The sequence below is a fragment of the Halictus rubicundus genome, chromosome 15 (genome assembly GCF_050948215.1).
Source record: "Halictus rubicundus isolate RS-2024b chromosome 15, iyHalRubi1_principal, whole genome shotgun sequence".
Lineage (NCBI taxonomy): Eukaryota > Metazoa > Arthropoda > Insecta > Hymenoptera > Halictidae > Halictus > Halictus rubicundus.
The window spans coordinates 8807217-8829548 of record NC_135163.1 but is presented as its reverse complement, the minus strand read 5'-3'; the positions used below and the strand labels follow the sequence as shown (position 1 = coordinate 8829548).

The following is a 22332-nucleotide window of genomic DNA, read 5'->3' as shown; positions in this document are numbered from 1 at the left end:
GTCCCTTAGGTCGTCGTATACTGTCCCACCATCCATAAACAATGTCGTTTCTCGATACTCATAAAAATGTCTATTGTGTACGAAATGTACGACAGATTAACTTCACAATAAGCACACTAAACGCCAATAAATTTGATCATTATATAAAATATAAAAGGCGACATTACTTTCGAATTCAGCTAATATAAAAACCAGACTGCGGATCTCGATGCAAAATAAAAATTGTCTTCGTCAATTCGACAATTTTAAACGATTGAAAATTTTACATGGTACCCTCCAATTCTTTCAATCTTTCTACCGTTTGAAATTTACCCTAATCATTTTTATAACAACCTACAATAGCTTCTTTTCAGAATTTTCATCAACTCTATGAAACTATTAAAAACAAAACAGGGCAATCAAATGCAACAAACACAATGAACATGAGTTCCAGACGACAGAGTCGCTTAGAAAGCCCCTGAGAACAGCCGAAACAAATGGCGCCGAGCTAGAGATCCATAGGCGTAGCTCTCACAGGTGGATCATCCTAATCGACGAGCTTAAAGGATCGATTTAACCCCCGCGCCCCATCGCGGTAATCAATTTAACCGTCCCCGGCGAATTGTCACCTAGCGGGGATTCCCGCGGGGGCATCGTAGACGAGCAGCCACCCCCGGAATCTTTTCCACCCCCGCGAATAAAATAAATCCCCGCCTCGTATCCCGGAATGAGTTCCAAGGGTGCGGGACGAGCGGAAAAGGAGAAAAGGCAGCCGAGCAGTCGCTTATTTTAATCCGAGTTTAAAGAAGTTTCTCTTTCCCGCCGGCTCGTAAATTGGCCGTCGTTTGTCTGCCGCTAAGGGTGCGATAGAGAATCCTCCCCCGCGAACGAGGAAACACACCCCGCATCTCGCTCCCGCGAGGAACAAAGGTTCCCCAACGGTCGTCCAAGGATTTTCGAAAATTCACAAGTACCTCGCGTGCGCGCTCGCTCTCTAAGATAATTGTCCTTGAAGTTCGCAGGATATTGGGAATCAAGAATGAACATAGCAGACGCAGGAATAATTTACGGTGCGCCAGAGCTCCTAATGAAAAATACTGCGCAGCCCTCTAACTACGTGGCACAAATTAAAACCGGTTCCATGCTTTACAACTCTGTTGCAGCATAATTCGATTAAATCGGTAGATTACACGGGATAATCAATAGAGCCGAGCTTAAAGTACTTCGTTTGCTCCTCGACGAATTGAGTAATCAATCTTGGGGCCAGTGTAAAAGGTTTTACGTTATTTTTCTTTTTGTTCTTCGTCGAATAAATCTTCGTTGCCGCTTCGAGCAATACGTACGTTCGAACTATCCACGTAATTCGATACAGTTGTCATAATTTACAAGCTCTTGCGGTTGAGACGTCGCGTATATTCAACGCGTTAACACACAATTTCGCACGAACAAATAAACTTTCATTCTTTTTTCTATGAAATCCTGAACGACGAGGATTTTCTAATCACTGTAACCACAGGAACAAGCGGCAGTGCGAGCGGTTCAAGGCGAAAAGAGATTTCTGTTTGGTTCCCGTTTCTTGCGGTTGATGCGGAAAATGTTCCATTTATTGCGATAAAAATCGAACAGAATGTAGTAGAGAAACATCAAATTAACGAAAACGCGGAGAACTGTTTGCCGGCACGGTGCAAGCTGTGAGTGTTTGGTTGCAGCTATCGCTGAGAATTTGATCATGATTTACAATCGCAGCCGAGCGCATCGGAGGGTCTCTCGCAGTCGATTTCACGCGCAAAACAATGTAACCACGGTCCGCGAAGATGAAAACGCAGCTCCGCTCGGTCTGGTCGAATCGTAACTGCGATATAATGTCCCGGCGAAAACCAGCGAGCATCATCAATTATCTGCCCCGCGGGCGAAAAGTCGACGCGAGTCGAGAGCGTAGAATAATCACGCCGGGAATGAGAATGGATCGGCGGTGGTTTTGCGGGACCCTTATGGCTGATCACGATTTATGTAACGGGACATCGTTGCCCCGAAGTCATCGTTGACGTCCTGCCCGATCTAATAACGCGCTAATTCGATTGCCGTAAGACGATCGCGTCTAATAACTATCCTTTAATATTGGTTGGATTAATATTGGTCTCGGATTTTTTTCTTTAGAATTTCGGACTTTTTTTACTGCTTTTTGGTGTTCCATGGTGGGCGCGTGAAGATTCGCGCGGATAAAAACGTGGCGCAGCGAGGTGTAAAACAGTTCCGCTTTAAAGCAAATTTTTCGAGTCGACGGCGGAGTCCGCGGTAGTTAATGAATTAACGAGGCAAATTAATCGTCAGACCAATAATTCGTGATTCGATATCGCAGTGACGTCGGCGTGTTGCTGTGCCTCGATTTCGAGCGCCGTCGACACTGGAAATAATTACCAGGACGCGAGTGTGGGCGAAACGAGCGACTACGAGAGAGCCAGCTACCGTCCCACGGTTAAATCGACTATTTGCCCGGATATCGACGCACGCTGGACAGGATAATCAATCGGTTAACCGAGCAGCCCATGAACGCGTAATGAGCAACAATTCGGTTTGTCGGCTCGAATAAATTATTCAAATTACACCGTCGATTAACTCGATCACGCGACTCCATTTTCGACGACGCGAATAAAGATGGCAAAACAATTATCGCCGGCGCTCGTCATCGTCCTAACAGAACCGTGCCCGTGCCCGTGCCGTGCCGGTTGCCGACTTTCGCCGGAAATCGAATGGTTAACGTTAAATTTCACTAGGCTGTTTGCCAAACGTAATCCCGTTCAACGCTTCGAATGTTCTAAGTTCAGGTAATTAATGATACATAAACAACGAGGTTGTTTGACATTCCGCTTGTTTGTCCCGTCAAGTCCTGAATGCACTTGTTGGACCCTTCCTTGATTTTCTGGGACCTCTTAGACCATTCATGGTGTACGTTGAGGTGGTGGATGTTGTCTTTGTCCTGGTGGTGAAAATAATTTTAGTCGGTCACAATGAATAGTTGTTCGTGATCAAAATTTATTAATTTAACTCAAACGCTCTAACCTTTCAATGTTGTCTTCTAACAATTCTGACGTGTAGTGCGTTCATTGAATAACGTGAACTCCGGGCAGGTCACGTAGTCCGTGGCTCGACGTTTCCTCACCGGTGACGACGATCTCGAGGTTCCTGGCGTTTCGCTGTTTTTGGGTGGGGATTCCTCTTCGTATGTTGATAGCAGTACGTTTTGGAGATAAACAAGAATATTCTCGATGTCGGGCATCCGCCTGTCTGGTAGAGTTTCGAAGTAATTTTCGCGTAGGCTTGTATCCATGCTGCCGATCGCCAAGCTAGACAGACAATACTTCACGACATCCTTGTCCGTCTGTGCGACGGCCTGCACCCACTTCTGGTACAGGTTCATGTGCTTTATCAAATTTGCAATCGATTCCTTCGTATGTTTCAACATAACGGTCCTATCAAGTAATTTCGAAACCTGATTAATTATGAAGTTGCGGGTGTTATCGTACGCGTCATTCAGGTTATTCCATGCATCCATAAAATTATTGTATAACTTAATCACAAATTTCACTTTTCCGGTTACTTTTGATCGAAGTATCTTTAACTTTTCACTCTCGCTAAGATCAGTTCTCACGGCAATTATTCTTTGGAACCCCTCCTTGAACTTCAACCAATCTTTCTGGCGACCGTCGAATGAAGGTATGTCTTTTACCATTCTGGCGATAGCTTTCATTCTGGGGGTAGCTTCCATTCTGGGGGTAGCTTCCATTCTGGGGGTAGCTTCATTTCTGGGGGTAGCTTCCATTCTGGGGGCAGCTTCCGTTATGGAGCCCTCTTCGAACATCTGGACCATGCACACCTCTGTCGGGATAATCTCGTTCGCGTCTATACTATCTGTAGGTTCTGCGGAACCTTCCTCGTTTTGGAGGCTTTCCCCCAAACCTTCCTTTGCCATTCTCGCTCTGGCGATTAGTTCGGGGTATTTCAAAAGAATTTTGTTGTGCTCGGTTTCGGACTCTTCGTCCAGTTTACATTTAAGGTACAACTCCTTCAACACTTTGTGCTGTTGGTCCAATCGTCGCACGAGCTTGTCTATATCGGTTTTTAGCCCGTTTTTAAGACATTCGTCGAGGCTCTTCATGTCTGATTTATAATCTTCTTTAGTGATGTCATAGACGTGCTTGTTATATCTGTCTTCGTTGTCAACGTTTGCCATTTTATCGGATGTCGAAGGATATGAGGAGTTAACAATAATTGCGAGCTGAATAACGTGTCTACCTTAAGTTGACCTCACGCCGCTGCAGATGTCGTCTCGATCGTCTCTCAGTGATGATCGAGTCGGACTGGCTGCGTTACTTCTAATCACGTCGTTGACTTGCGCTGCTTTTTTATACACTGCTAAACGCTTTCTCCTCTACCGCTAATTGCGATTGAGCTAGCGAGTTGACTCACGAGTCGCGCTGACGAGTATCGCGCGGGATGACACATTGGAAGTTACAAGTGACGTTTTACTGATAATATTGTCGAATTCTGAGAAAATCTCAAATCAAAATTGACTTTTGTTCACACCCCGCTCGATAGAGCCCCAAAGGAAACCATCTACGGCAAGTTTGAAGTCGCAAGTTTGAAGTTTAAGCTATCAGTTTGCAGTCGAATAGAATCGGCGGGAAAAATGTTATGGTTCTGAAACGGCACGGCGCGAGAGATAGATACGGAGGCGAGGCCGGGCGATATTGCGATTTACCGGAAGGCGAGCCGGTACCCGACCCGTGATACATTAAATAATAATACCAGTGATTGCGAGAAACTCGCCAGTAGACCGTGCAATAGATACGCGAAGGGGTGTCAGAGGGTGGATGCCGGAATGGACCGAGGGGATGCGAGCGGAAAGACGGTGCCTCCACACCCCCGCCAGATATATCATCGCCTGGCAGTTATGTGTGTCATGAATTTTAGATTATCCTTGGATTAGATTAAGGGGCGGGGGGTGGCGGGTGCAGCAGAGGCAACCAACCAGCCCCTTGGTCCGACAGTCAGTGCCGTATTCGGATAGCGACGTTCCCGCGTGAATTATTTTCCAGTCCTCTAACATCCCTTCCGCTCACTCTCTTCCGCGCTCGGCTATGGACGATTGATTTCTTGCTCCTTGGCTGACCGTTCTATCTATGTAGCGGCCCCTTCAAGCGTGTTTATGGCTGCTGCGAGGGATAGAAGGTGCTGAATGTCCTACGGCTTAAACACTGCCTTCTATATTGTTTCCGTTTCGCACGGATGCTTTTCTGAGGCCTTGAGTCTGCGGCTGTTGTCTTGGAATGGGATGGGTTCAGTGAAAAAATATTTCTTCTGATTTTTAGGGTTCATCAATCTGCAGAATATTGACGGTGGTGTATAACCAGCGAATTTCTTTTCCTATGTCAATGGGGGTGATGTTTTGGAAGTTGGAAAATTGTCTCTCGGATCGCCTAAACGATCAGCGAACGAGCCTCGATATCAGGATATCAGGCAAGCAGCATCCCAGCGAGCGGGATAGAGGCAGTTCAGAGTGGAAGAAACGAGGAGCTAAACGGTGTTTCCGCCCCCGGGGCAGATCCGATGCCGAATCAATTCGCGTAATAGTCTCGAGGGTGGTGGGAAGCTGGGGGCAGGGGTTAAATCGACTGCAACTGGCTCTCCTTAGCCCCTTCGAGGAGCCGGGAACACGGCAGCTCGCCTTGGATACGGGCCATTACCGCACCTGTCCCTCAAGTTTCGCCCCTGGAAAAGAGGATCAGTTCGAACGGAACGAGCCCGGCCTCTAATGAAGAGAAGCAATCACTTAAGCTCCGGGCCCCGTTAGACCGATCGGACGTGGGAAACCGTTTTATCGGTGCTTTTATGCGATACTACGCGAAACGTTTATGGGGGGAGGAGGAGGCAACCAACTATAGAAATGGGACACCGTCAACGGCGACGACGATACGCGTGTCCTGCGACGAGAGAGCTCGTCGATCAGCTTTATCGTCGCTTAATTTATTTTTCTCGTGTTCCATCGATGTGATCCTGATCCTCTTCCCCTATCCGGCCTTCGCGTTTGCTGTTCCGCCGATCCGTGTAACCTGGAACGACGGATTTTTCGCGGTGACTTTAAATGAACAACAGTCCCGTCGATGCTTGAACAGCGGTTTATTTGTCGAAACAGTACCGGTCGATTGAAAAGATAGTTACGAGAAGTAGGTACACTTCTCGGCGGTAAATCGAGCACCGATAGACGTGGTTTAAACTGTAAAATCAGTCAGACATAGCGGAATCAATAGGAAAGTATGTCCACGATCAGATGCTGGATTTGAATTTGAATTTAAACAATTAGCACTCGAACTATCAATTACTATAACAATAATAATCATCAATTGTCAACCGACAGTATAAAATATGATAAATTCAGCGATCACAATAAGACGATTGCCGGATGCTTAATGGTATACAATACTGAACGGCGGCCTTGTCCTCTGATTTATCTGCTTCCTTCCTCTTCATCCTGTTACGATTTTCATAATACTCGTTCACCGCTTCAGTGTTGCTTTTCATAACCGATGAACGATGTTTCATTTTGTCATTCGACGGCTTTGACAGTAGATTGTGTATGTTTATGCAGATTCGATTTTTCGAAAGCCAACATGTCGAGAACTCGACACTTCTTTCTTTCTACTATACAGATGTAGGTGTACAAATTAATTCGTAACACTTCCTTCATCAATTTATTCATTACTTCCTACCGTTTAAAACGATCTCTTTCATTTCCCGTGTATTTGCTCCATGTTATAAATAATTACTGAATCTTCAATTCGCTGAATGGGTCCAACATCAAATTACTACTGTTTGATTGTGTGGAACACGAATTAATTCGTACGCCTAATAAGAGATCTCGTTAAAACTAGAGGAACGAGTATATTGAACTGATATAAATGCATAAAAATTCACAGTCTACCGATTAGTGTGGAACAGTGCTGCCCACGTGCTCCGAGCTCAGTACCGTTTAACAGAATCAAGCTTGTGACAAATAAATGATTTTAAATAGATAACTTATTTTCGTCTGACACTGCATTCCCTGGCTGTGTAGTAATCGAACGAGGAATCTCGCCGACATGTTTAGAACTGCAATAACGATTAGAGAACTTTGTTGCTCAGGATTTCCTAGATAGGAAATGACTCTCAACAAACTACAAAGATATCAATTTTTTCAGTGATATCATCGCTGTATTGGGTAAAATTACAACTAGTAAAACAAGCATTCATTGGGAAATTCTATTAGGTGTACAAATTACTTTGCGACCTCCGCGATTGACTAAGTTTTCCCTGAACTCATTAGCAAAATTATAGAGATTATTGCGAAGTACGATTGGATCGCAAAGTCTGGCTAACTGGGATCTGTATCGTTCAGAATTTCCTATAGCAAAAAGAACATTCTACTATACTAGCGGTTAAACATCGATAACAGAGAAATAGAATTTGATTTCAGTATGTATAACAGAAATGAATAACACACGTATTTAATAAACAAGGGGTCGAAGGAGCTGACATTTGCACCAGTGATAGCGAACGTATTACAGTCTCCAAACACATTGACCCCGCGCACTCTTTCACAAGTGCATCGAATCTGAATCGAGCGACACCCAACGAGGGAATACCGTGGTTTTAATCGCGGACAGCACCGAGAAAGAAAGGATAGGGTTTCGCGAGTATCAGTTGTCTTTCCTGACAGCATTTTCGTTCCTGTTGCTACCATGCGAAAGCAAACTTACGTGCAGCTTCGTGGGCGACGAAAGTTCAGGTGTATGTGTGTGCGTGTGTTCTCGCTCGTGCTTAAGGGGTTGTATACGCTTGTATATGTTGACAAAATCGATTGTATTAATGTTAATTGTGTGTATATAACCCCTTAATTACTAGGCAGTCAAGGTATGCGATAATAAAAAGAACACCGTGTTGTTTTTCATTGTTTTACGTTTTTCTCTATACCGAGTGTGAGACACTGGACAGAGGGATTCGCTGGCGCTTGCGAGACGCGAGAGAACAGAGAGCTAGCCCCGATTTTCGTGTTTCTTGGCTTCGATCTGAGACATTCGCGAACCGATTTCGCCTAGACAGAGTCTTCGTTCGTGCCGCAAGGATAGGATAATCAGGTACTAGGAACAGCCCCACGAGGTTCCCATCCTTTGAGCGAATGCCGAGGATGCTTTTTCGTCGCTGCGATCCAATCGAGAAGAACCGTTTTCCCGTTAACAAACTATTCGGGGAAATGTACGACATCAAAAGGATGCTGTATCAAAAGCGCTACGATTTAAAAGAAGTGACAAAATTACGACACGATCGAGTATCTTTTAAGATTGACATTAATTTTTAAAAAGTTAAAATCAGCCGCGAAAATGATTTTGTCCTACTTCTATGAAGATTCGAGAGCAGCCGTCTCCTCGATTGGAATCTGGGGTGGGGGGGACATGTATATTACGTATACATACACTCACACATACACACGCACAACTGTGTATACGAACAACTGTATAATACAATTCGACGAGAAATTGTAAAACTCTCTAGTAAAAAGCAGCATCGTGTCCATGTTCGTTTATCCTTATCATTTATCGTCCTACATCCGCAATCGAGCTTGATATACGGCCCTGAACTAGGTGGAAGTGTTGCGCAAGCATGTTCTGATAAAACTATCTTGGCTTTCAAAAAATCAGGATTTTTTCTCTTTTCATTTTCTCTCTCTCTCTTCGATAAAAAGGACGGGAACTCGCTCCTAAACACTGCCTGCACGAAACATTACGATTAAATATAATACACACCGTATAGTAATTACAATAATGTAGTATTAATTAAGAAATATTATGTTAATAGTTATTATTTAACCATGTGTATGGCTCAGTCTATTACGCTAGTCTCATGCAACAACAACAATAATAAAGATACAACAATATATTTACTCGTGTGTTTGTCATTTAATTCACATGTTTCATTTCGTCCCTTTTTTTTTTAATCATACCTTTCTTCTCTATATGTTTATTTTGTTTGTTTGCTTGCTTGCAATTATTCCGTGTATTATACCACGCACGCACACTACCTTTCGCACATTGGACGCACACATACATTCATACTCTCTCATTCTTTCACACACACTCTCTCTCTCTCTCTCAATAGAAAAAACTTGGAAATTTGTCAAATATCAATCAACTTCGTTTCACCGTCGTTATATAATATTTTAATATAATATTATATATTGTATAAATAGATGATTCTTTACGTTTACGTTTTCATTTATAAATTTACTTTTTCATTCTTATCTTGACTGAGAGCTCCGAGCATAATAAATAATTCGCGAGCCACGTGAAATCCCGACAGGTCCCTGCCACAATCTTTTGTAATCAGCACGCTGGCGTTGTCCTATACGTGTGCCAGCATGCAAAGTGCCATTTTGTCTTATCTACGACGTTCAATCGGAAATTATATTTACAATGATAAGAGGGGTAACGCGTAAGTAAGGCGTTCGTCGATGCGCGATCATGGTCGTATGAAATTCAACGCGAGAACCGGAAAGTCTATGAACCGTCGAAAAACATTCTTAGGAACTATTTAAAAAAAGAGCGCGCGCAAATAGCACCGAAATCAATGAAAATCATCAAACGCGATTTTGTATTATTCCCGGTTCGTGAACAGACAAACGATCGAACAGTTTCGAGGCGTTCGTTGTTGGAAAAAATCGTTTCAGAAAACAGGCGTCGCGAAATTTCCGACAGCAATTTTCCAAAAAACTACATTCGCAGTTTTCATTGATTTCGAGGCGATCAGCGCGCACCGCGTACAAATCGAATGCCTTTAAACACTAGTCAATTCTGCGACAAAGTGGGAATATGATTTTAATTATTTACACGCGTGAAAGTTTTCGTAAAAAAAAAAAAGAAGTAAGAGGAAAGCACGAAAGAAGAATAGAAATCGGTGCAAGAAAAGTAAACGCGAGAGTATATATTGCTCTGTCGAACCTGAATTTCCGGGCGGACGGGCTCGCGAGGATTCCACGTGGCTCGATTTTCTATTTTCATCCAAGCCCTTAAGTAATTATAAAAAATAGTAATATCACAAAAATGGCGCAGGCAGGGCAAGGAAAGGACCAAAGTATTGGGATTTTTAAAAGTAATGGCAATGAATCGTTGCCAATTGACAAGCATGGATCGAGTCAAGGAGCGGCCACGAACACCGTGTTTTCCTTTTCCTGTTTTTCTGTTCTCTGCGCACGGTTCGACAAATTTCCTTTTCGCGCCACGGGAAAGAACAACAAACTATTTAGTACGCTAATTACACGCGTGCTTCGTCTCTCTTATCTCTCTTTCTCTATTTTCGCGTTGAACAGAAATATTCTCGTTAGGACAATGCTCGATCCTTGATCGGCAGGAGAGCTGTTCTCCGATTGATCGATAGATCCAGCATCGTCATTTGTTTGCTGAAATCAACGCTTTCATCTCTGTGCTTTGTGTCTTTTCTTCGTTTCCGTATCTCGCCCGCGCTAGCTCATCCCGCCAGCTCTTCCGTTTATTAATAAACTTCAAAGTTTGATTGACAACAGTGACTTAAACGACGTTTCCTCAGCATGAACTCTGACGGGCTCTGGCCATCGAGAGCTTGTTATTCCTCACGGTCAATTCGACACATTCGCGAAACAAATGTGAGCAGAACGTAACTTAAAAAGAAATGAGTACAGCTTGATACGTCGAAGGAGTTTCTAGAAATCATATCTCGCCGACTTTTACAATGCTTTCGCGGTCGCGATACATAATACATTTTATTTCACGATTTCGAGATGTTGTTTTTCGTTATTTTCTTTTTTTTTTTTGTTTTTCTCGTTTTCTTCGCTTCCTCCGTATCTCTCCCTTTGTTTCCCTTTTTCGCGCACATCTCCGATCGTTCTCGTTGTCTTGGAAAATACCGGAAGCGCAATCTTCGTTATAATTAATTAGTGCACGCCTTTCGAACTGGCCCAGAGAAATGAAAAGACGGACTGGAATGACCAACAGTCTGCGCCCGGGATTTTCGAACACAAAGGAGAGCAGCCCGAGACGAGGCAATTTATCTTTTCGCGAGGGAGACGATCGTTTTTTTTTGTTCAGCAGAAAGAAACTCGTGGCTATTAATCCGGTCTCTCGTCATCTCCTTTCTCTTTCTCTCCCCCACCGGTTGCAATAGATTTCACGTCATAGATTCGAAAACTCTGTGATGAATCGGTCGTTTGTTCTCTCGTTTTCATTTTCGTCCCTGGAAAGTCGTAGAGTTCTACAACAATGTTTTCCTCGGCTCGTTAAACAACAATTAAACCCGAAGAGACGGTACCAAAGCGAATTTGACACGTTTAACTCTATACAGCTCTCGGTGTAGATAACAAAATTGTCCGCTCTAAAAAAAAAAACTCGTTCATTATCTATTTACACTAATAATGCTAACATGATCCTAATTTAATATCTTTAACAAAAATGAGAGGGGATGGGGGGGCGATATAATAATCACAAAAAAGAATGGTCTGTCAGTTAAAAACACCGTAATCCTCTGATATACATTAATATTAATAACAGTAATATATATATACATATACGCTCGATATGTACGTATATATTAAACAATGTATTTGAAATACTCATGTTCCGCGGATACACGAAAAAATAACGACAAAGCGGACCTCTGCCGTGTAACCTAATATCACAATGTCAGCGCGCGCATCGTAGAGAAGAAGGAGAAGTTCGCGAAAGCAAGCAGAAGAAAGATATATTTAAAAAAAAAAAAAGAACGAAGAAACAAAAAAAATGGTAATTTTGGTTCGTTAACCCGAACGGAATGGCACTTTTTCTGCGTTTTCATTGTACTCGACTCGTGTGTCTGTCTCTCTGCGTCTGTATGCGTGTGTTCCTCAACGTATAAAAATACAATATTCTCAAAAACCTTCTGTACACTATGAAATTTCTAATAACATACTCTCTATCTCGGTAGCTCTATCAAATAAGTAGCCTATTCTTTGTCCCTTCTAATAGCTCTACGCAAACGTATTTTATTGGTAGAGGTGCCCTCTTTGCACCTTCTTTCTCTCTCTCTCTCTTTCGAACAAATCATCGATACACTATATATTATCAATAGAAATTTCTTTGATCACAGCAGTTTAGCAACCTCTATAACGTGAGATCTATATGCTTGTTTGATTTCTTTCTTTCTTTTTTCCGTTCTCTATTCTCTCTTCCCTTTGTTTTTATCGATATTAGCTTTTTCATTAATCCCTTTTGTTTTATTCTTTTGTTTCTATGGCGCGTCTTCCTGTTCACGTATCGAGCAGGAAGTGTCGGGATGGTGTGTCGCGCTAAACGAGCTGGCCTTCAAGCGTCGACGAACGCCAGCTTCTTCTACATCCTCCTCGTCTTCTTTGTCACGTTTCGATACGCGAGAATCAAACACTTTTAACCAGTGTTACACAGCGCTAATGGAAACGGAGTGTACAGTGTGTAGGTTTTACTACTTTAAGGTATCATTTTGTTTTCATTTAATCGCGGCTCTGCGTTGCAGTTACGATACCTTCACATTAAAGTGGTCGGTGACCCCAACACAATTCCTCCCTCCCTTCCCTCCCTCCCGCCCGCCCCCCTCCCTACCCGCCCACCCACGCGTTACGATTCGGCCCATCACGTTACTTTGTCGTTCTCATATGTAGATATTTTCGCGTTTCCCTGTTTTACTTTTCACCGATGTTCCTGTTGTTGGTTTCCCTCGTACCATCCTTTGCTTCGATATTGTTTTTTCGTGGTTTTTCTGTTTTTTGTGTCCCCGCTTGTATAGCTTGCCGGCTGCACAGCTAATGACGCGCGTATTAGTTCCCCCGAGAGCCTAACGATGACCATAACACGGTAACGACAACGATGTTGATGAGAAGAGGCCGTGGTTTCACCCACCCACCCTGTCCACCCATAGTTCTGTTTCCCGCCCAACCCCGTTCGGCCTGCCCCGTTAAGCGGCCTTCTGAAAGAGACATATAACTTCGTGTTATCCTCCGATTTGACCTCTAAACGAACAACCAAACTCGGAAGTACAGAAAATTAGGAGATTTTGGTGATACGTCTTCGCCCCAAAATATTTGGTCAGTAAAACATGCTAAAAAGCTTAAAATGATTAAAATACGAAAAAGACTATACCGACATCGTTACAGTACCGAACGAATCTCCAAAATTTCATATTTTTCATGTCTTTCCAATACTGCTAACATCCTCAAGTCAACTTACCGCAATTAGGGAGGGCTGCTCAGACACCATACATACTATGGAGTCGTTCACTGAGCTGTGGTGGGAATTGATCTAAGAATCGTTTCCAATTCTCCGCACCAACCTGGTTTTTGAATCCATGTAGTATCTGATGGAAGAAACAGTATTAATTTTAGAGTAGAGCTACACTAGAGTAAAGCTACAACTATAGAATTGTTTTACGCAAGAAATATATAAAAATAAAAATTAATGTATACAGTAATGTGTAATTAATATACCTTCTGGAACATGTCTTTAAGATCGTCTCTTGGCGTGACCCAAGACGCGACAGCATCGCAGAAGAAGACGAAGTCTTGCACAACTCCTCCAGGGTTCACCGTAATCATCTGACACATACCTCGGAATGCCGAGTCCTTCTCTTCATTGTCTCTTATGCTCCGCAGGGAAGTGCACCTGACAGAATGTTTGTACACATTATATAGTTCTGACGCTTATGCTTGAGGTAGAAGGTACACTCATTACCAACTGAATAAAATGATATATACATTTTCTATAATATTCAGTACAACACTTTTGAGATCTTTAAACGTTCGAAATTTCTATAAAACAGTGAGCACAATCATGAATGTACCTCCTTCCTGTTCGGTATAATCGGTTACATCCGTAAGAATGTGATTACAGTAAAAATGACAACTAGTCACTTCGTATAATATCCATTCCCACAAGTTATACAGAAATAGATTCTTATAATTAACATTTAACGAGGCAAAACTTGGCTTTATTGAGGCCAGTCCTGTATTTGCTTCCTACGTTGTCGTTTCTTTAAAGAGTGAACTAAATTCAAGAAAATAAATGAACATTAGAGACAATTTGTGAACAGTACTAATATTAAACGTCTTTCAATAAAGCCTCACTATACGCTCCACATTATTTGCATTGGAACGATACGACTGGCATCGTACACAATTGCACGATCTCTGTAAGGTTTGGTTTACATTTGACATCTCTTTTTTTTTTGTCGTTTTCGACCTCTTTTGGATTTGCAGCAAAAAAAAAATAACAGGTATTTGCGATAGTTATATGTATATATATACGATCGCAGCAAGAATCGTAGCTAAGAGAAGGTGTACATCTGATTAATATTAATACTGTGTTATTCTTAACATGCAAAAGGACGCTTCTGACTGAAACTACCTATACACAGTGAAAGTATGTGGAGAAAAAAAAAAGAGAAAAATACGTTTCTAGTTTTCGATGCAAGGCAATAATACATAGGCGAAAAATAGTACACAGACCTAAAAGTGACAAATGTAAACCTACCCTGGTCTCTCAAACTGCATAATTAAAAGAGCCCATAACATACTTGCACGGTGGTAAATGAAGGTAATTACAGGCTATATCCTCTAACATTAACCAACCATGTTTCCGGTATTTGCAATAATCTGTCGAAAAAAATATTTAGAACAAAAATTAAGTAGCCTTCGATCTGCTACGCACTTGGATTTAAAAAATTCTCAGGAAATTGTTTCCATACATTGTCAAGATTATCTTGATATATTTTCAAGGTGACCTTGAATCTATAAGTGATACCACCATATTTTCAAAGTGATCTTAATCTTGTTTAATGATACTTGTATTTTCATCAAGATGACCTTGACTTTTTTATTGAAGAATCAATTTTCTGGGAAATTTTTAAAAAACCCCCAGCGGACCGAAGGTTGACTGTATAACTTTTGTTGAAAACATTAAACATTGTCGATTATCGAAAGTACCTGGAAAATGGGGATGAACATTAGAGGGTGCACCCTGCGTACAGCATAAACAATTTAATGTAAAACCCTTTCGAAGTACTGCAAAAACCATTGGGCAAGTTTAGTCGGGCCCGCGTCATAGTCATCGAAAGTCTATTCTCTTGATCTTCGTTGACAAGAAAAAAAAAAGAAGAAAAAGAATGGAAAAACTCATTATGGACTCGATTTGCAATAGGCGACCATTGCTACGATTGTATTCTTGCGCAAAAGTTCTTAGCAGCCCCTGATGCAATGTACTGAATAATCGGGATAAATATATAATAATAAAGTGCTAATAAAAATAGAAGGTAATATAATAATTAATAGAATATAATAATAAAGAAATTTACACACCACTGTCGAACAAACTCCTGTAACATGGGGGCGACGTCGTGGGGACACACATAACCTAGGCGACCGATCGTTATGGCTACGGTTTCATTTTCATTTCGGTAAGTAGACAAGTGAAGTGTAGTGAAGTGACCGGAAACACAAACAATAAGACAAACTGATAGCGAACCAACGATATCAACTCAGGCGAACATGTTGTCGTTTTAGAAACTTTCAATTAACTTGTAATCAATCATTTAATCAATAATAATCAATTTAATATTAACAATCAATAGAGACAGTGGGAACAGAGGTGAGAAACATATGAGATACCGACAATGAACATAGGCAATACCGTGCTATTATAGCTGCTGAAACAATAATAAAAATTAGATAGCAGCGTGCGAGCCCATGATTCGATAAAAAACTGACATGAGTATGATATCTCTACCAATATACGTAAACAGGATGCCCCCAAGTTAACGGTGCAACCTGGAAAGCAGTGAATCTGCATAAAAAGTAAGTACTACTTATCGTTATCACTTATTTTTTCATGTGAATTCACACTTTTACAGATTGTACCACCAATCCCGGGGCTACCCTGTATACGTATGTATATATATATATAATATATCAATACAAACAAGAACAACCAAGAAACATAAACTAAAATTTTTGGTCGTGAGTTTTAGGCCAATTTAAATATAACACTGGTCGAAACAATATTTGGGGCTTATAGATGCAAGCAAATAGTATAATACTGAATTCGCAGTACGTTTTCATGGCAGTAACAGCCATATAAAGCCTGCAGGCAATCGCACACCACTAAATTAGGTCCAATGTACAGATACTAATTATTTAACCCGCTGATAAAACGTGCAAGCGTGGCCATGTGAAGAACCACCCGAAGTCGTCAATCTGTGTGGTCATTACCTTCAATAATAATTCATTTACAAGAAAATGCACCTAAACTTAAAAAATGCCACCGAATGCTGAATCTAACGTGAGGACTTTTCTTTTGTTCATATACTTTTTGGGAGACTTCTCATTGGGAAAGAGAACAAGTTACTGTTTAGCCTAGAGAATCACATTCGTGACTATGATCTTGTACACGTTTCACTTTTTACTTGCGTGATAGACCGCGACATAACGAGCATAAAAACATGATGCCACAAATGAAAAGTTTCCCCTCATGTGCAGAGCATACTTCTAAGAAAAGGTACTTTACTTCTACTGATATATGGGTGAACAGTAATTAACGTAGTCGATGTTATTGCATTACTCAAAAAATGAAAGTTCGCTACTCATTACCCCCTACCATTTAAAAGTATGCTCCATATGCTATGCTGTGTAAAAGAGACTATACGTTTCGGAAATATAGTACAAAATACTCACCCGTATTTTCTAACAGTGTTTTTGGCGTATTTGGTCTATTGATTATGTCGATTAGCTGAGACAATATTAATGGGATATATGCACTTGTGTCAGATCCTAAGAACAAAACGAAAACGCCAAATATATTAATGTTATGAAGTGAAGCTCCATTTTTAAGTATTTCAAGAAATATTTCATGCGATAATTACCGAGTTTAATAGCTATTTCGCCGATAGCCCACGTCGCATTGTTACATACTGATATAAATTCTGGATTCAAGTTCTGTCCCAGTATAGGCATAAATTCCGCTGCAATAAGGGAAAGCTGAAGTTAGTTCAACCCACGATTTACAAAGCCATTACAAATAGAGCTTTTACGACTCGGGTGTCGGATTAACAATAACTGGAACATGTTCCGTTGTTAAATACAAACAGGCGAGCAAATGATTGCATAGTACTCACGTATACATGGGAGAACATGTTGGGAGCAGACTTTTGTTAGATCTCCTAGCAAGGCGAAGCTACTCTGTCTAACCTCAGGCATAGCATCTTGCATACACTGATACAACAGTTGCATTACATTGCTGTTCATTACTAAGCGTTCCATGTGACCATCCAAACCTTCTGCCAAGCCACTAAGAAGGTCTAATGCAACAATCATAAAATCTTTGTCAGGCGCCTCAAACTGTTCTGGACTCTGGGTACTTGCTATGTGTTGATTTAGCGTCTGCTCTACGAGGGATACACATCGCCTATCGAAAAACAAATGCACATAAGCGTTTCGAATACTCTCGAGATACGAATTCCGAATATCCACTGAGGAAACTCACCTATACACTGGCTCGCAATACGGAAGAAAACCTGATCGCAACGCGGTCGCGATCGACGAAAGACATTCTAACAATGGGAAGAGATCCTTGTCTTCGTCTTTCAAGACATTCCACTTGTTAATTAGCGGCGGCATGAGAAGGTTAATGTAATCCGGTTTGTTAAGATGGTGTCCCACTGAATCGGCAAGCGTACCAATCGCGTCGTACAATATTAAAAGATTTTTATGCTGATATTTACCTGAAAATCAGAATCGGAGTTATCAATGAGATCGAAGTTCTGATGACACATATATATGCCGGTAATTATGAAAGTGGTGTAAGTAAAAAAGAAAATCTTCTTATATTATAGAATTTCATAATCACCGGCTCATATTTGCAATGGCATGCTTACCGAAAGCAAAAACAAGCGTTTCAAGAATAAATCCAAGGTACGGGACTAATTCCGTGCATGCTTCCTCCTCCAATGTTGCAAAAGCAGAACACGCTGCTTCTTGAACACGTTTATTGCCATCAAGTACTCTTTTCAGTAATTCAGTCATTAAAGGCTTCAAATGTGTGTCGTGCGGCTGTGCGCAAACCCAATGCGCGTAACGGCTAAGTGTCCAACATGTAATAGCACGCACAAGTGCCTTTTTGTCACTCAAGCAATTAATTAAATATGGAATTAATTCGGATAAGTGTGGGATCATTCCAGCCATACAACCTGCAACAGACAATTGTACAATTGGATTAGAAATCGGAACGAACGTCAAACTATTTTGTGAACACTTACCTTCAGCGATAGCTCCCAGTGCTAATATTCCAGACTCTTTGATCTCCCAATCCTGATGGAACAGAGTTTCCTTCAAAATTGGTATTAGAACCGGTAACAGCTCTTCTCTGAATACATTCGCTAACATGTCCAGCGCGGCGGCCGAACATTTCCTCAAATTCCAATCACTAAGCGTTGAATCGTCGTCACATCCGTCTTCGGCGTCTATATCTTCGTCGTCACAACCACCGTTCTCCTCTCCGTGTTTAGTCATGCTGGCATGGTGTGAATGATGTGTTTTCGATTTGTGAAATCTTGGTCTGATATCTTCCTCCCTGTCCGGAATCATTTCGTCCTCCTCCACGTCTCCTTTCAGGAGTATTATGTCAATTTCAGAGTATTTCATACCTCTTACCTGCAAGAACGCATTCACTGATTTAGACAAACAGATTGCTACACGTTTCACCCAGAGATCGAAGTAAAGTCATCTTTTGTGTTTAAAGAAAAATCAATTCGAACTTGTATGTTTCAATTAAGAAAATATCTATCCCTGTGAACTTCTTTAACCTCTTAGCTACGATACGCCACTATAATGGCTTACCTATTATATTATTCAAATTGTTTAAATTAAAATATTTGAAAATATCAGAACTTATTCAACGACGTGAACCGAAATGCATCCTACACCAATTTCGGATTGATGTCGTTTTTGCACGCCCCGAATTTAGTCTTGTCGTAACTAAGAGGTTAAGTTCTATAACTCTTTCGATCCGTAATTCTAATGCTGTTTCTTTTGTACTGAACACTTACTAATATAGGTACTAAATTAGTTAAATGTGGTGCAAGTGCGCCTTTACAAATCCGTTGCTCTGCTAAGGAAAGCCAAAATTCACAAGCTTCTAAAGCAACACCTTCGTCCGGATCCTGAGTCCTCATGAGCATATATTCTATTATATTGTGCATATTTGGTATTAATCTATCCATTCGAACTTCAAGCAACATGACCAAAGCTCTGCAATAAATAATAGGTGATACGAAATTACAACCAACAATCACTTTACAAACAATTTTACAGATAAAGAGACGTGTAACGGTACCTGCAAACATTTTTTCTGACTTCGGGATCATCGTCATTAGCTAAATGGAAGAGATTCTCCAGGAAGCTATCTATGTGCATCATAAGAGCCTGTGTGCGATTAATAATGAATTGATTAACACAGGCAATAGCGTGTGATCTAATTTTAGGGCTTGAATGTCTGAAAAATTGCAGGAACTTTGGGATCAAAATATTTAAAGGTCGATTAAGTGCATCTGAGTCTAAGATTTCTGCAGAATCTTCACAAATCTTTTGAAGAGCACCAAATGCACCTTCACAAACATTTAAATCTTGTGAATCCAACATTTGACAAAGTGCTGGCAGGAGCTCCGGCCATGTTGTCAATTCACCTGTTCCACAATGAAACTCAAATTAATATCCTGAATATTTGTAGATCTGGTATCTTAAAATTTTTCAAAATACATACCTCTGGATGCAACGGTAGTTATTAAAATACCAACAGTCGCACGGATCAAAGGTGACGGGTCTCCAACAGCCGACAGACATTCTTGCTTGATAAAATTTGTAACTTCAGGTAAAAACTTATCGAAATGAGCTTTAACGTTATTTTTCAATATCAGTCCGCTAAGAGACCTCGTGGGTTCATCTTGAAATACAGAGAACAATTAGAAAATGATCAACGCATCGGTTATCGTTACAAGTTCCCACTTAAAATACATACCCTCTGACGTAAGCTTTGTTAAAACAAAAATAAGATAGTTGTTGAAATCTGGAAATTTATTTAATTCCTCCAATTTCTAAAAAAGAGTCGTTAAGGAAAAAACATCAGATACACCGCTCACGCAAAGCTTAATTACAGCTTACACGCTTTACAAAAAGAAAAAAATCCTACATTTATATAACAGCTACAATTATCTGTAGTAACTTTTGCTATTATGTAATGAACATAAAAAATGTATTAATATACAATATAGTGGGCAGAAAAAAAGTTGATACAGGTTCTTGTGTCGTTAAAGTTCCAATGATTAATGCCATTGCGTATTAATGTTAGAAAGTATACATTGTAATCATATTGGAACAACTTAAGTAAATAATTGGAAAAAATATGTGTTCTCGGACAAAACGATGATCATAACAAATTGATGTTTAAAATATTGAACGGTTATTGCTACAAAATAAAAACATGTGACTTGTGTAGTTCCGCCTCACAACCACAGACATAAACACGAGGCTCGTCGCGCGCGACGATATCGTATGTACAAATATAAAAGGAGAGCGAGAGCGAGAGCGAGAGCGAGAGAGAGAGAGAGAGAGAGAGAGAGAGAGAGAGAGAGAGAGAAGGTAGAAAAAAATTCAAGTTGTCCTAACTGTACATTCTCGTAGCAGCTGTAGTTTGCGGGAAACATGCTCTGATCCGAGTATGTTTGCGAGCCAGTTTAATTAACATTATGGCCGCGACTATACGCAAAATTTATCGATTACAGGCGTCAAGAAAAACAAACTCGACGTGAACGTTAACGGCATTTCGGACACGGGCCGCGACAGCGATCACGGTTATCGTTCGTATATATACACTAACGTCCAAAAGTTACTCGGAACACTCACATGTTTCCGAATATCACCGGAAAATCAAACAGCTACAGTTACGTCTAACAGTTTATCACGTCGGAACTCCGATGCAGGCAATATTTCTTAACATCGATAAGATAATGTTAAACGAAAACTTCCGAATCGATAAACATCGAGTCCAAGTGCAGTTTGAAATTGCGTGACGAGTTCAGACACTAAAATGCGAGGACCAAATTCTGTCCCGAGGTCTGAAAAAACCAGCTGTTCGGGGGGGGGGGAGAAATTCGAGTGAATTTCAGTCGAAACTATCGGGAAACCTGTCGCAACGACGATAAAGGATCGTTCCGATCGACGTTAACACCGTTTAAGAGCGATTCGATTGTCGCACCGTTGATATCCAGTTCATTCGAATGCGCTAGGTGTCCGGATACTTATGGACGGTAGTGTATTTCTTGGCGCTTGAGCCACAGCTCACGTGTTATTCGAGAAAAAGCTACGAACTTTCTGTCGGTCTTTTCCCACCGTGCCTATCAGTGGCGAACGATAAGGAGTCGCGAAAATGCACGGGAGCCTCGGCGATTCTAACCCGCGAAGAAAAATTGGCGAAATTCACGTTTGTCGTGGAACGACGTCCTAACAGCTTTTCAATCGAATCGTGGACGACAAAAAAAAGAGGGTCCGTGACAGGCTGCGCAAAAGCGCGCCGAACGTTTCCGTGCCCTGGGCTTTCGTGGAACGGCTCGGTAGCCTTGAGACGATTCCTAACGCGGATTTATTAATTTCCCCATGAAATTGAATGAGCAACTTTGTCGAAATGACGAGGTTCCACGGTGAAAAGCACGCCCCTCGATCGACCTATCTACCCGCTTCACTTGTGTGTTACCGCGTCGCGGGTGTACTCACCGGGAACGAGCTTCACAGACGTATTTCTCACAGCTTCGAACGAATTCGACTCGAACGAAAAAGGATACTTGTTGCACAGCCCGTTGAGTAGCCGTGTCCGGGCTCTGGGACTCCTTCAGGAGCGTCAAGATTTGTCGAAGTCCTTCCTCTTGCGGTTGCCACGCCATTTTCATTGTGTTTTTCAACAGCACCACTGAACGCAGCCAGCCTTCTCTGACCTCGCAGATAAACGGAAACTCCCCACGGCTACCCCCACCACCGCGCCACGAAAGCATTGGAATACCGGCTAACGACACCTGGATACCTTCGTTAATTTTCGCCCGATCGACCTTTCTATCGTCCGTTTAATATTTCCAAGCTATTTCGCGAATATTCGGCATTATTTCGGGATCGCTCCAAGTTTTCCTGTAATTCATACGGACAGACAATTGAATGTTTTCGGGGCTTAGCAGACGAACACTTCCGGCGACGGCAGA

The 22332-nt window shown here is 41.5% G+C and overlaps 1 protein-coding gene across 2 annotated transcripts; it reads right to left on the bottom strand.

Annotated features, from left to right (window-relative positions):
* Window positions 1-12658: 12658 nt before the first annotated feature.
* Tnpo (transportin 1) lies at window positions 12659-22104 on the bottom strand. Of its 2 annotated transcripts, none has more exons than XM_076801203.1 (15): window positions 21925-22104; window positions 20106-20181; window positions 19851-20030; window positions 19425-19773; window positions 19138-19339; window positions 18349-18742; window positions 17968-18279; window positions 17577-17814; window positions 17209-17498; window positions 16957-17055; window positions 16769-16864; window positions 15398-15473; window positions 13532-13706; window positions 13275-13401; window positions 12659-13014 (listed from the first exon to the last, which is right to left on the bottom strand). In XM_076801203.1, exons 1-14 carry the CDS (start codon window positions 22027-22029, stop codon window positions 13294-13296), a joined length of 2700 nt encoding a protein of 899 aa, XP_076657318.1. In that variant the 5' UTR covers window positions 22030-22104; the 3' UTR covers window positions 12659-13014; window positions 13275-13293. The 2 variants fall into 2 exon arrangements, with proteins under 2 accessions (XP_076657318.1, XP_076657319.1); XM_076801204.1 differs by having other exon boundaries at window positions 12659-13011.
* Window positions 22105-22332: the final 228 nt, after the last annotated feature.